The sequence below is a fragment of the Fomitopsis serialis genome (assembly GCF_022376445.1).
Source record: "Fomitopsis serialis strain Sig1Antser10 chromosome Unknown B0H18scaffold_206, whole genome shotgun sequence".
NCBI lineage: Eukaryota > Fungi > Basidiomycota > Agaricomycetes > Polyporales > Fomitopsidaceae > Fomitopsis > Fomitopsis serialis.
This window is the reverse complement of record NW_025955166.1, coordinates 52,354-66,785: the sequence shown is the minus strand read 5'-3', so window position 1 is coordinate 66,785 and position 14,432 is coordinate 52,354. Positions and strand designations below refer to the sequence as shown.

The 14,432-nt window shown below is 57.9% G+C and overlaps 4 protein-coding genes across 4 annotated transcripts; 1 reads left to right on the top strand and 3 right to left on the bottom strand.

The window, feature by feature from the left end:
• Positions 1-1,231, bottom strand: B0H18DRAFT_217815 (uncharacterized protein; the record flags this gene model as incomplete). The annotated part of the gene is made up of 2 exons (XM_048037161.1): positions 1,173-1,231; positions 1-1,084 (listed from the first exon to the last, which is right to left on the bottom strand). A coding segment is annotated over exon 2 (817 nt), but the record flags the coding sequence as incomplete, so codon positions are not given.
• On the bottom strand, positions 899-1,220 carry B0H18DRAFT_825666 (immunoglobulin E-set; the record flags this gene model as incomplete). The annotated part of the gene is made up of 2 exons (XM_048039347.1): positions 899-1,084; positions 1,173-1,220. Coding segments are annotated over 2 exons (234 nt in total), but the record flags the coding sequence as incomplete, so codon positions are not given.
• A 1,952-nt stretch (positions 1,232-3,183) lies between the features above and the next one.
• B0H18DRAFT_825355 (uncharacterized protein) lies at positions 3,184-4,068 on the top strand (the record flags this gene model as incomplete). Its single annotated transcript, XM_048039345.1, has 3 exons — positions 3,184-3,633; positions 3,696-3,899; positions 3,967-4,068. Coding segments are annotated over 3 exons (756 nt in total), but the record flags the coding sequence as incomplete, so codon positions are not given.
• A 465-nt stretch (positions 4,069-4,533) lies between these two features.
• B0H18DRAFT_1126604 (monooxygenase) lies at positions 4,534-6,772 on the bottom strand (the record flags this gene model as incomplete). Its single annotated transcript, XM_048035186.1, has 11 exons — positions 4,534-5,247; positions 5,301-5,327; positions 5,390-5,424; positions 5,478-5,533; positions 5,593-5,763; positions 5,820-5,854; positions 5,931-6,034; positions 6,087-6,300; positions 6,355-6,519; positions 6,571-6,690; positions 6,740-6,772. The coding sequence occupies 11 exons, from the start codon at positions 6,770-6,772 to the stop codon at positions 4,534-4,536; spliced, it is 1,674 nt and encodes a 557-aa protein (XP_047885781.1).
• Between the last annotated feature and the right edge of the window lie 7,660 nt (positions 6,773-14,432).

Here is a 14,432-nt window from a genome sequence, read left to right as displayed (position 1 = left end):
CCCCTGCGGCGGCGGCCCTGCTCGCGTGCGTCTCCTTCCCGGGCGTCCCCGGCGTCCTGGGCGACTGCGCTGCGGCGACGCGGGGGGCGTGGCGGAGTCGCCGAGCGAGGTGAGCGAGGTGTTCGCGCTGGAGGCGGAGCGCTGCGAGCGCCGCGCGGAGAGGGAGGGGAAGCGCATCCGGCTCGGCTTTTCTTTCTCCATTTCGCGGGCGGGGGTTGTGGCGGGGGACGCGGGGGTGCCGTTTCGTGCGTAGGGCGTGGTTCCGTTCGTGCTGGTGAGGGCGTACCGTTCCCGTTCGCGCGGGCTTCGTCTCTGCCGACACGCCGTTCACCGCGGGCGCGGGCGCGGCCTCCGTGGCCGCACCGTTCGGCGCGGGCTGCTCCGCCGGCTTCCACCGCGTCACGCCGCCTCGCCCTCGCCCTCCATCGCCCCTCCCGCTTCGCCTCGCCCACGACGGCGCCCCCGCCGCCTCGTGCGTCGACGGCGCGTTCTCCCCGGCTCCGTGCCCGTTAGCGTGCCCGTTCCCGTTGACCGCGGGCGCGGGCGCGGAGCCCTCGACGACCGTCGGCTTGAGGGGCTCCGGCTCGAGCGGGAGGATGTGCATGGGGACGTCGGGCGCGAGGTGCGGCGCGGCGAGCTCGGAGGCCGGGAGGACGGTCCCTGGCGTGAACGGCTCGCTCGTCGGGGACAGCTCGGGTGCAGGGGCAGGGGCAGGGGCAGGGTCGGCTGGTGCGGGGGCCGGTTCTGCTGCCGGCTCTGGCTCTGGCTCTGTGGGGAGGGCCGGGCTCTCGACGGAGGGCGCCATCGCCTCGACCATGGCGGTTGCCGTCTGCGCGAGGCCCGCGACCGTGTCTTTTACCGTGGCCACGACGCCCGCTGCGGGTGTGGGTTCCGGCGCGGGCGCGGGCGGGGCGGTGTAGACGTTGTTGAGGTTGCCGATGGGGTCGAGCTCGGTGGGCTGGCCGTCCGCGGTGGTCCAGCGGCCGTCGACGACGTACTTGTACGCGACCTTGGTGCCGAAGGGCACGCGGGCGGTGCCCTCGAAGCCCGCGGGCGTTTTGGCGAGGTGGGTCGAGCTCGACCACTGTGCGTCGTGTAGGCGTGTAGGGAGGGGAGGGGAGGGAGGGGATGCGTCAGCGAGTGCGGGTGGGAGGCGGGGAGGCGGGACTCACCCCGTCGAAGGAGCCTGTGACGATGACGTCCTGGGCATCGGTGGAGGGCCTGGGTGTGCCTGTGAGCGGGTGCGGTTGGCTGCAGGAGGGGCGCACTCACCACCGGAAAGTGATTTCGTGTGCCTGCTCGGCCATCGCCGCTCTGCAGAGTCGTTGATCAGTTGCGAGTTAGGGGGTCGTGCTGTGTGCGGGTGCGTTGGCGGTCAGTTAGCGGTGGATGTGTGCGGGGCGTGTGCGTGTGGGCGCGCAGGTTGCTGCTGGAGGGAGCGGATGCTGGAGTCTGGGGATGACATGGAGCGCGGAGCGGCGGGTGAGATGAATAAGCGCACGGTTCGATGCGGGGTGGAAGACGCTCACCTGGACGACGCGCAGACGGGTTGAGGAGGGCGGGAGGGTATCCGGAGGGGAGGGCGGGGGAGAGGCTGGTGGGGAGGCGTGTTTATAGGCGGGTGATGGCGGGGGATGTTCGCTTGGGGAGTGTATTGGTCTTCGGTCGCGGAACGTGGCTGCTGCCTGTCGTCCCCCGTCCAGACTCTGACCGCCCGCCATTCAGATCCCCCGATGGGCCCTCCGTCAGCCTCCTCTTCCCCCTCCTCCCTCGGAAACAACAGCGCGTGTTTCAGCTGTCCAGTCTGCCAGACTACCATCTGCACACAGACAACGCCTGGGGACAGGCTGTGTCCGCTCTGCGTTCGATGCATCCGTCCGGAAGACGTTGACGTGTCCGCGGTCGAGGCGTCCTGCGAGTCTGATATCGAACCGCCAATGCAGCCCTCGATCGAAGTCACACCAGGCTTCGCTTCTGGCTGCGCAATGAGCTCGTGCAGGCTGCCTGGCTCTGGCTCTGGCTCTGTGTCCTTACACTGGTATGTGCGTTACCATCCAAGTGCCCCGTCCACACGTCGCTATCAGCGGATGACAGGATACGCCATAGTGTCGCCCCATGAGTCACCGTATTCGTGTCTGATTGCATCCCGAGGCAACTGCCATGCTCAACTGGTTCAACTCTTCCGTTGTCTACATAGGGGAGAATGACTGGACGACTGGACACTCAGACTCGCGGGACGACCCTTGGACGACCCCTCTGTCGCGCGTCGCGTCATCTCCCGTAAGCAGACCCTAAACACGACCGTAAGCGTGTTGAGTGCCATGGGAGGGCCGTCATATATAGCGCGTCGCCGGAGGTCGAGGGTCGACCAAGTCCGATGCATTGCTAAGTAGCAAGTACTGGACCCACGTAGCTCGTAATGAATGCACTCCATCCCGCGAAATCGTGATGCCAGGTCTGAGGAATTTGTATTCGGAGGAGTATACATTTGATGATTTTATCCCGAGATTGCATGGCCTCTGGGAGGACCGTGACCGCGAAGAGCAAGTGACGCTCGCTTCGCGTCGCGTCGCGTCGTCGAAGTCGCTACACTCGCTTGCCACCGCCGACCTGCATCTTGCCCTGCACTACTGTACTGTTCCCGCCTTCCGCTTCCCCCTTCTCTACGACCGCGGCTATGTCCAACGACTCGGAGCGCGCGATCAAGGTCGAGCAAGCTGATTCCCCCGAGCGCGTGCAGTTCGACGCGGAGAGCACCCTCGGCGCGGTATATAGACTGCCCACGAAGGAGGAGGAGTCTGTCCAAGTTGGGTCCGCTCAGCTACCCGGGGCTTCGCGGCCCTCTTCCCAGTGGTATATCCTCGTGCCGACGGTCGAGCGATTTGAGATAGAGCGCAGAGAGGCAGCGCAGGCGGCTGCCACGAAGCGTGAGGAGGCTGGTGAGTCGTATGAGATACAGTTGCTTCAGCACAGGTGAGGACAATGTGCACAACGTACTGTTTAGACACGGGCATACCGGTAAAGGCAGAGCCCCTTGAGGATGACTGGCTAGTCCAGTTGCCACCACCTGGAACCTACTACGACCTGACGGACGAGCAACAGCACGAAGCTGTTCTGCGACTCAGGAATGTGAATTGATTCTGATTTTACTATGCCATCTGTATTGCTTATAGCTCCGCGCAGCCTATCGCCAAGATCAAGAAGGATTCGCAGTTTACGTGGAAGACGGTTGCGGACCGGATGAAGGTAGTCGGGTTGGATCCGTATCGAATAGACCTCGACGAGCCGACGCTGAGGTTCATGTTTAACCGCTACTACTTACATAACCTCTACGGAGGGAGCTTCGTCGACACGTTTCCCCACCCGGCACCACAGAAGGCCCAAGTTCACCTGCTCAGCGACTTTATGTGTCTTGTCCTCGAGCTCAACCCGCACGCACCGGTCAACCCCGGCGACCCCGGCTTGTTCTTCGGAACTAGGCGCGCTGACGGTGAAGGTGATTTCGAACGCAGTATCTTTCGTGTATTCGTGAGGGTGCAAGACAAACCTGCACTCTGGGGTTACATGGGTCAGTACCGGATGTACGTTTCGGAGTCTCTGACCTCAGATGAGTTTGCTCTTCAACCCCTCGCAGTCAGTCTCTCGGCTATAGATGTCCTCTGAGGGCGTCTAAATGCTGATTTGTTCTTGCATAGGTACGAAGGACGTGGGGGCAGGACATCCTCGAGAAGTCCTGGGGAGATGTTGTTATGTTCAGGGTGGGGTTTCGCAAGGAACATCACAGAGAACCATCCAGGGATGAGATCTCTGCGGTCGTCGAAGACAAAGATCGTGTAGTTGCAGCACGCCGCAAGGTCACGTGGGAAGATATCGTTGCTGCATACGAGAGAGGAGAAGAGGTGAGATCTGTCTTTCGCGGTGTGCAGGTTCACATTGATACTAAGCTGCTCTACTACACCACCATAGGCGATCGGTGTATGGGCAATGAAGTGCGTCAGCTACGACATCCAGTTCCAACGTGTCCTCGCGAGGAACTACAAATATTTCACTCCGCCGAAGGGAAAGGCGAGGGGAAAGTCAAAACATTCGGACGCTCTGAAGGCGACTCGGAAGCGCAAGCGGGGGTCTTCCGAGCCAGAGACACCGGAGCCAAAACTGGAGTATGACAACGGCGGCGATGATGTCGATTTCGATGCGGAGGCCGTCGAATTGAAGGACCTCAAGTCCGAGGAGGATGCTGACATGCACGACGAGCCGAAGGTCTCGCTGTCTCAGCGAACTGTCGCGAACCCGATCAAGTCCGAGGAATAGACTGTGCTGCTGCGTATTATTACTTTCATCATCACTATCATGTCGTCCGCTGTTGCTCGCCTACGCTGTCGTGCTTTCTATCATGGGATACTCACCACTGCATGTCAGTTGCTTGCTTGATATGCATATGGACTTGGAAGTATGGAGTTGGGATGTATAATGATAATGCTTACTAATGGTACACATGGTCTAGACAGTGAATATCATGTCCGAGCGAACTACTTAGAGCGCATCGCCCGTGGCGTCGAAGACACCTCTGAAATACTGCGCGAGGCCGGACAACCCGTATACAATCCCTCCGACCACCCCATCCGGACGCACGATCACGATCGTCGGCTTCTCCGGGGACACTTGGTATCCTGCGTACGCATGGCCGTCCCTGTCGGCTATCGCAAGGTCTGGTCGTCCAACGACACTGGGGTTCGACGTGCCCTGAGGGTAAATCGACACCGTCTTGACAGAGCCAGACGGATACTTTTGCGCCACTCTGAGTACTTGCTCCATCTCCTCGGCAGGTATATTGAACAGAAGCGCTGTATGGTGGGAAGGGCGGAACACGCTGAAGAGCGACGTCGGATCGTCGGCCTCCTCGGAGCCAACATTCACAAGGCCGGGTGCGTCAGGTGCACGGTCGCCCGCTCTGAGATCACCGTCGGTGCCCGAGCCATAGGGATTGACGCTCTCGGGCGACTGCGCCTTGGGCGTGCGCTCGTCCACGACGATGGAGCTCCAGCGGTAGTTCACGCCCAGCATCCTGAGGTCGCCGCCACGCTTCCAGGCGCGCTCTGTGTCACCTTTCTGCAAGGCCTCGAAGAGTTTCGTACTCTTCTGCAGCATTGCAGCGATGACGGGAAGGCGCTCCTCGGTGTAGGTGGCCAGCAGGGAGGGAGAGGCGAGGCCCTGCTCGACGAGCGTGAGTTTCCATGCGAGGTTGAACTGGGTGGAATCCGTCAATTGGGAGAGCATTGTGATTAGATTGCAGTGCGCACCGCATCTTGGACACTGGAGTTCAAGCCCTAAGAAAACGACGTTAGCCTTGCTAGAACGGACCTCAAAGGAGGCGCGCAATCCGACTTACCTGGCCACCAGCTGGGCTGTGAACATGTGCCGCATCTACGTTGCGTGTTAGTCGCCTCGTCGTGTTCAGGAGCAACCTCCAGATTTACCTCCGGCGACGAAGACGCGGCCTTCGCCGAACTTGTCCACCATGCGAATGTTCGGTCTATGCATCGAAACAAACGATGATAAGCTGGCATGAGAAACGTCCTTTCCAACACTGACCTGTATGGCGAGACCGCCTCGAATTTGCCGAACACCAAGTCCTGTCGCTCAACCCGATTGAGGAAGGTCTCGACAAGTGCGTCTCTGTCCACCAACAGCTTTTCCACATCTTGCACCCGTCCGAGGAAGAAGCTGAAGTATCCGGTCCTCTCTGTGGGGATTAACATAAGGCTGTCGAACGGAGCAGTTAGAGAGCCGTAAGCTCTTGCAAGTCCACGACAACGCACCCGCCATTAAGCATTTCTGCCCACTGGTGCCAGTGCTACCCAAGAGGCCAGTCAGCGAACTCTGTATCAAACCCGACAGAAAGGCGGATTGGGTCTGGACTGGACACCCACATCTGCGTCAAGTCCCTGGACTTCGACCAGACCGAGCAAGTGTATAGCTCCGTCCGTACGAGTCTCTCCAATGAAAGACAGGCCCAGTTGCTTGCGAACAATGCCTATAGCATTACGCGTCAGTGCACGACATTCTCGGGGACATAGATAGCTTACCTCGGGCACCATCCGTGCCTACCAGCCAGTGGGATGTCAGTGTCTCGGTCTTCTCTTTCTCGCCATTTTTGGTGACAAGCGTTGCTTCGACGTGGTTTGGATGCTGCTCAAAGCTACGCAGCTCGGTCCCGTACTCTACAGTGCCCCCAAGGCGTTCGATGTGCGCACGAAGAATCGCCTCGGTATTGTACTGGCCAAGCAAACTTGCATTGACCTTGCGAGGCAGTGTGGGTCAGCCGAAAGGATGCATATCGGCGATCGAGCTCACGTAAGGGGTTGCGGGGGTAGGATCCTCGATGGGAGCTATCGTCTCCACTTTGAGCGTCTCTGTCCCTCCTGGTAGTTTGTATTCGCGCCTCGGCATGACAGACAGTGCATTGACCTGCACGTCGTCAAGAACGCCGAGGAAGTGGAACAGTTCCAGTGTACGCGGCTGCACGTCCGCCTGTAAGCGAGCGTCATGTACCATGCGCGTATTGCTCACCTGCAGGCCAGAACCTCGCTGTCCAGGATGGCGTTTCGGGTCCTTGTCAACGATCCGAACTTGAACGCCATTCTGAAGGAGGGTCAGTCCCAGAACAAGCCCAGTGGGCCCAGCACCAGCCTGTGTGATGGCGATCAGCTTGGAGTTTGGACTGTTGATACTTACTTACAATGAGAACGGGGATCGGCGAAGTACTACCCATTGAGAAGTCACTTTCGGTATTTAGTTGATGAGAGGCTTAGGGTCGTCTGGTGTAGAGCTACCCTATCCTAGCTGGCCTTATGTACGGGCGATCTGAGTGCATACGCGTGGCCCGGTCGGCGCATTGCCTGATCACTGCCGAGTCTGTGTCAAACGTCCGAGTCAGGGCAGCGTCGTGGAAGTTAGAAGTCGCGGAGGTGTACGTCTCCCTCTCGGCAGGACTCTGACTCGTCCAGTGGCTACGGCATCGCTCCGAGTCGAGCTGCTGCAGACGCACTCGGATGACCAACGAGGACGCAAGCACGAGTCGCCCATAAGTATGTAATGATCAAAACCGAGAGTACTATCTCTTTTTGGTCAGCAACGGAGACTATGTAATGATGATCATGACTTGGGACTTACTCATGCGACCGCATGGGTGTGCGATCAAACAATATGTACATATACACCATATACAACACCGACTGAAAGCACTTTTTGCGTATTGTGTATTGCGTTTTGCGTTTTGCGATGCTTTCTTGACTCACAAGAAAATCTTGCTCCAACCTTGGGATTTGAACGGGAGCGAACTTCGATCAATCGATCACCAGTGACACGGTCACATGCGCGACGCGACCCTCGCCGTTCGCCTTTCGAGTGACCGCTCGGACTCACCTCGCCGTACCCTCATCCCTATTACCTCTCGGTCTCCCACCCTTCAGTGCGGACGCATTCCACCACCACGACACGTCTGTGGTATCCTTAGCGGACCACTACCTCCATAATTCTGTTGGGAGCCTGAGGGCTCTACAGAGGTACCCGGCAGACGACAATAGGTCGACCCCGGTGTACCAGCCAGCCAGCTGGTTCCCCCGCAAGTGCTTCCAAGGACGGAAAATGTGATTTATGCGCAGCCGCCATGCGCGGTCCGGCCCGTGTGGGACTCATCCATTGAGTAGTGCCATGGTCGACTCGCCGGGGTGAGCCGAAGTCCTACGCGCCGACATAGCCTGCTAATATTGGTACCCTGGATTCGGTGCCACTCTAGACGAGAAAATCGTGACAAGAAATCCATGGCCACATGTGCTGCGATAGTCCGAGGACCCCCTCGTCATAGTTCTTCGTAAATGTCGATTCAAAGACAACTGATTCGCGGCATATCATCGACCTCAGCTCGATTGAAGGCACAGCAACACACATGATTAGGAGATCGTCTAGGTTTGCGAAGGAAGCGCGTTCTGACTTGGAGAAGGACACTAATCATAACGGACATATCTGCCGGACGTTCATACCGAAACAGTATGTACGAGAGGCTCGAAATGGTTGAGTCTGTCGTAAATTCTGAAGCTTTCCACAACATTGACGTTGTTCGAGTTGCAGTCGACGGTACAGCTACATAGCTGTACCCTAATATTACTATGACTAACATCTTCAGCGGTCTGTCGCGCTCGGCTGCCTGATCCTAGTCTCCGTTGCAGACCAGAAGAGCCGACAAGCGTCTAGTCCGATCCTTGTCCGGGCTCGCCGTGCGGAGAGAATGACATTCTACTGGACTTGAAGGGAGCACAGTCTCGCATTGGCCAACGCAAAGCACGACCGCCGACCCCACGCGCTGGAACTGGAATGGGTCGACGAAACTACGCACACCCTCGTCTTCCTTCTGTGTCACTCGGTCCGCCGTCGTCTCTTGACGGCAAAGGCGAAGTTCTCAAATGCGAAGTCCGAGTGAGGTGGGCCGTGTAGCAGGGGCGAAGAGAGCGACTGGTCGGGTCGCTCAGTACGCGGCGGACGCAGGCAATGGGCGGCAGCGGGGACGGGGAGCTGGAGAGACGGCAGCAGGAAGAGGTCGGAAGGCCGGCGACGCGTCGAGATCATCCTGTCTAGAGAACGACTCGGAGCAGCGTGGCGACCCTTGGACGACCCCTCCGTCACGCCGCGTCAACGTCAAGGGTCGAACGGGAATCCGAAGTGGAGGGCCCCTACTTCCACGCGTACGATCGCTCGCGGAATACTCGTCTCCCCGCGAATATTCCTCGACGTGCGCGTCTTTGACGTGAAGAAAATAATATGTAGCATGTCTTTATACCGGCTGCATTACTGGACCCAGGTATCGTGTAATGGGTGCTCTTGATCCCGCGCCATCGTGTTGTCACTGTCAGGTTCTGAGATCTGAAGAATCGTATGCGGAGGAGTGTACATTTGATCCCGCGATTTCGTGCCAGGCTAGTGGGACCGTGACCGTGGAGAGCAAACTGACGCTCGTTCGCAACTCGTTCGCGTCGCGTCGTTGAAGTGCTACATAACAAGTACTCGCTTGCTGAGTACCACTGTACCGACCTGCGCTCCCGCTTGCTCTTACTTACTCTACGACCGCTCCAGCTATGTCCGACGAGTCGGAGCGCGCGATCAAGGTCGAGCAAGTCGATTCCTCCGAGCGGGTGCAGTTCGACGCGGAGCACACCCTCGGCGCGGTGTATAAACTGAGCACGAAGGAGGAGGACTCTGTTCAAGTCGGTTCCGCTCAGCTACCCGGGGCTTCGCGGCCCTCCCCCAGTGGTATATCCTCGTTCCAACGGTCGAGCGATTTGAGGTAGAGCGCAAAGAGGCAGCGCAGGCCGCTGCCTCGAAGCTCGAGGAGGCTGGTGAGTCGTATAGATACAGTTGCTTCAGCACAGGTGAGGACAATGTTCACAACGTACTGTTTAGACACGGGCATACCGGTAAAGGCAGAGCCCCTTGAGGATGACTGGCTAGCCCAGTTGCCACCACCTGGAACCTACTACGACCTGACGGACGAGCAACAGCACGAAGCTGTTCTGCGACTCAGGAATGTGATTGATTCTGATTTTACTATGCCATCTGTAGCTTATAGCTCCGCGCAGCCTATCGCCAAGATCAAGAAGATTCGCAGTTTACGTGGAAGACGGTGCGGACCGGATGAAGTAGTCGGGTTGGATCCGTATCGAATAGACCTCGATGAGCCGACGCTGAGGTTCATGTTCAACCGCCACTACTTACATCACCTCTACGGAGGCAGCTTCGTCAACTCGTTTCCTCACCCGGCACCAGAGAAGACCCAAGTTCACTTGCTCGACGACTTCATGTGTCTCCTGCTGGAATTCAACCCGCACGCCCGGTCAACCCCGGCGACCCGGGCCTGTTCTTTGGAGAAAAACCAGCTGACAACGAAGGTGGTTTTACGCGCAGGGTGCACCGTGTATTCGTGAGGGTGCGAGACAAACCTGCACTCTGGAGCTACATGGGACAGTACCGGATGTACGTTTCGGAGTCTCTGAGGACAGATGATTTGCTCGTCAGCCCCTTGCAGTCAGTCTCTTCATCTTCTTTGAGGGTATTTATTGGATCCTTGTTCTTGCACAGGTACGAAGGACGTGGGGGAAGGACATCCTTGAGAAGTCCTGGGGAAGCGTAGTTACGGCTAGGGTGTGCTTCCGCAAGGAACACCACAGAGAACCGACCGGGGATGAGATCTCTGAAGTCGTCGAAGACAACCAACGTATGGCTGCAGTGCGCCGCAAGCTTGCATGGGAAGATATCGTTGCTGCATACGACAGAGGGGAAGAAGTGAGATCTATCTTCTGTGGTGTGCAAGTTGCATTATTGATGCTAAGCTGAACTACTTAGGAGATCGGTGTCTGGGCAATGAAGTGCGTCAGTTACGACATCCAGTTTCAACGTGTCCTCGCGAGGAACTACAAATATTACACTCCGCCGAAGGGAAAGTCGAAAGATTCGGACACTCTGAAGGCGAGTCAGAAGCGCAAGCGGGGGTCTTCCGAGCCAGAGACACCGGAGCCAAAATTGGAGTATGACAACGGCGACGATGATGTCGATTTTGATGCGGAGGTCGTCGAAGTGAAGGACCTCAAGTCGGAGGAGGATGCTGACATGCACGACGAGCCGAAGGTCTCGCCGTCTCAGCAAACTCATGCGACACTGATCAAATCCGAGTAGACTCTGCTGCTGCATATTACTTTCATCATCACTATCATGTCGTACGCTGTTGCTCGTATACGCTGTCGTGCTTTCTATCATGGGATACTACTACTACATGCTGGTTGCTTACTTCATGTCGATTGCGTACTGCATGTCGGTTGCTCACTTCATATGGACTTGGGAGTGCGGAGTTGGGATGTATAATGATAATGTCTGCTAATGGTACACATGGTCTAGTCAATGATCATCATGTCCGAGCGAACTAGAGCGCATCGCCCGTGGCGTCGAAGACACCTCTGAAATATTGCTCGACACCGGACAAACCGTAGACAATCCCTCCAACCACCCCGTCCGGACGCACGATCACGATCGTCGGCTTCTCCGGGGATACTTGATATCCTGCGTATGCATGGCCGTCCTTGTCGACTAATACCGCAAGGTCCGGTTGTCCAGTGACCTTGGGGCTGATGTGCCCTGAGGGTAAATCAACACCGTCTTGACAGAGCCAGACGGATACTTTTGCGCCGCGCTGAGTACTTGCTCCGTCTCCTCGCCAGGTAGGTTGAACAGAAGCGCTGTATGGTGGGAAGGGCGGAACACGCTGAACAGCGACGTCGAACCGCCGGCCTCCTCGCTGCCGACAGAGACAAGGCCGGGTGCGTCAGGCGCACGGTCGCCCGCTCTGAGATCACCGTCGGTGCCCGAGCCATAGGGATTGACGCTCTCGGGCGACTGCGCCTTGGGCGTGCGCTCGTCCACGACGATGGAGCTCCAGCGGTAGTTCACGCCGAGCATCCTGAGGTTGCCTCCACGCTCCCAGCCGCGCTGGTCGCCCTTCCGCATGGCGTCGTAGAGGTCCGTGCTCTTCTGCAGCATCGCGGCGATGACGGGGAGGCGCTCCTCGGTGTAGGTGGCCAGCAGCGAGGGCGAGGCGAGGCCCTTTTCGACGAGCGTGAGTTTCCATGCGAGGTTGAACTGGGCGGGATCCGTCAATTGGGAAAGCGCTGTGATGGGATCGCAATACGCACCGCGTCTTGGACACTGGAGTTTAAGCCCTAAGAAACAACGTTAGGCTTCGTTCGATAGAGGCGGGTGATGTGCGCCCGACTTACCTGGCCACCAGCTGGACTGTGAACATGCGCCGCATCTACGTTGTGGGTTAGCCGCCTCGTCGTATTCAGTAGCAGCCGCTAGACTTACCTCCGGCGACGAAGACGCGGCCTTCGCCGAACTTGTCCACCATGCGGATGTTCGGCCTGTACATCGAAACGAACGATGATAAGCTGGCATGAGAAACGTCCTACCCAACACTCGCCTGTATGACGAGACCGCCTCGACTTTCCCGAACACCAAGTCCTGTCGCTCAACCCGATTGAGGAGGGTCTCGACAAGTGCGTCTCTGTCCACCAACAGCTTTTCCACATCTTGCACCCCTCCGAGGAGGAAGCTGTAGTATCCGGTCCTCTCTGTAGGGATCAATACAAGGCTGAACGGAATGATTAGAGAGCCGTAAGCTCTTGCAATTCCATGGCAACGCACCCGCCAGCATTCATTTCTGCCCACTGGTGCCAGTGCTACCACGAGACCAGTCAGCGAACTCTGCATCTAACCCGACAGAAAGACTGATCGGGTCTGGACTGGAAACCTACCTTCGCGTCAAGTCCCTGGACTTCGACCAGACCGAGCAAATACTACTCCGTCCGTACGAGTCTCCCCGATGAAAGACAGGCCCAGTTGCTTGCGAACAACGCCTATGGCATCACGCGTCAGTGTACGACATTATCGGAGACGTGGATAGCTTACCTCGGGCACCATCCGTACCTACCAGCCAGTGGGAAGCCAGTGTCTCGGTCTTGTCCTTCTCGCCGTCCTTGGTGACAAGCGTTGCTTCGATGTGGTCTGGGTGCTGCTCAAAGCCACGCAGCTCGGTCCCGTACTCTACAGTGCCCCAAGGCGTTCAATGTGCGCACGAAGAATCGCTTCGGTATTGTACTGGCCAAGCAACCTTGCGTTGACCTTGCAAGGCGGTGTAGGTCAGCAGGAAGGATGCATATCGGCGATCGAGCTCACGTAAGGGGTTGAGGGGGTAGGATCTTCGATGGCAGCTATCATCGCTACCTTGAGCGTCTCTGTTCCTCCTGGTAGCTTGTATTCGCGCCTCGGCATAATAGACAATGCCATGGCGTCCACATCGTCAAGAACGCCGAGGAAGTGGAACAGCTCCAGTGTACGCGGCTGCACGTCCGCCTGTAAGCAAACGTCATGTACCGTGCGCGTATTGCTCACCTGCAAGCCAGAACCCCGCTGTCCAGGATGGCGGTTCGGGTCCTTGTCAACGATACGGACTTGGATGCCATTCTGAAGGAGGGTCAGTCCCAGAACAAGCCCAGTGGGCCCGGCACCAGCCTGCGTGACGACGATCAGCTTGGAGTTTGGACTGTCGATACTCGCGGCTTTACTTACGATGAGAACGGAGATCGGCGAAGTAGCCATTGAATGGTCACTTTCGGTAGTTAGTTGATGGAAGGCTTGGGGTCGTCTAGTATAGGGCTACCCTATCCCAGCCGGCCTTATATACTGACGACCTGGGTACCTGCATAGTCATACGCGCGGCCCGTCGGCGCATGGGCCTAATCACTCCGCGGGCGTGGCCGCACCTCCAGGGGCCTTCAGTTGCTGCGAGGATCGCCATCTGCGTCAAATGTCAGGGCAGCATATCAATCTTCAAGTTGGAAGTCAGAAGTTGCGAACGTGTACGTCTCCCTCTCGGGCGCCGAACTCCGACTCGTCTGGCTATGACATCGGGCACTCACCGGGTCAACACCGAGCAGCTCTTTGCTGCGGGCAGATGACAGTCGCCCATATACTTATGGTGATGTGCCTTGGGAGAGCTGATGCGCGTGCGATCAAGCAGTATGTCCATATGAACCGCCGATTGCGCCATGTGCGTTTTGCGATGCTTTCTTGACTCACCGTCTCGGGGCCGTAACCGTCACAATGGCGGATGTAAACCGATCGTACAGCATATGTCCTAGCGAGGCTTTTTGAAGACAGATTGCTGATGGGGCTGAGTAGAAACTGTCAATTGCTTGCTGCGTACTACACCGATGTACATGTGCAAGCGAGGAGCGACCCGGACGCGCAGGATTTGCGCAGGATTGCTTCTTGCCTTATCTGATAAGATCCAGCTGATCCGGGCGCGCCCTCTGCACGTGAAAGGCACGTGGCTGGCTCGAACGCGCCCTTGCCTGCAGCGCGGATTTTCTGGCAGCGACGTCCGCGACTCCGCGTATGCAACATGGCCGTAGGTCCTCCACACTTATTCCAGTCCAGCACTCATTCTCCCCATCCAGACACGGTGCTCCTCTGCCCTCAGGGTTATTGCCCGAACACACCGCGCCGCTCGGTATGTCTGCAGGCTTGCCAGCGTTGCACCCGTGCCCTGACCACTGTGCAGTTCCAGCGCATTCGCGAGCTCGTCAAGATGTCTCGCTACCGCGGCGGCCACAGAGCCCTCGTCAACACCTCCGCCTCCACCGCCTGCCAGCGCCGCTGACCCGAAGATCAAGAAGATTGTTGACGACATCTCTGGTCTTACCTTGCTGCAGGCGTCGGATCTGGTGGCTCTCTTGAAGGTGCGTCACTACAGTACGTTCGCGGAGGCTTGGCGTGCTCACTGAAAACCTCACCTTACCTCACCGCAGTCGAGACTGAACATTCAGGAG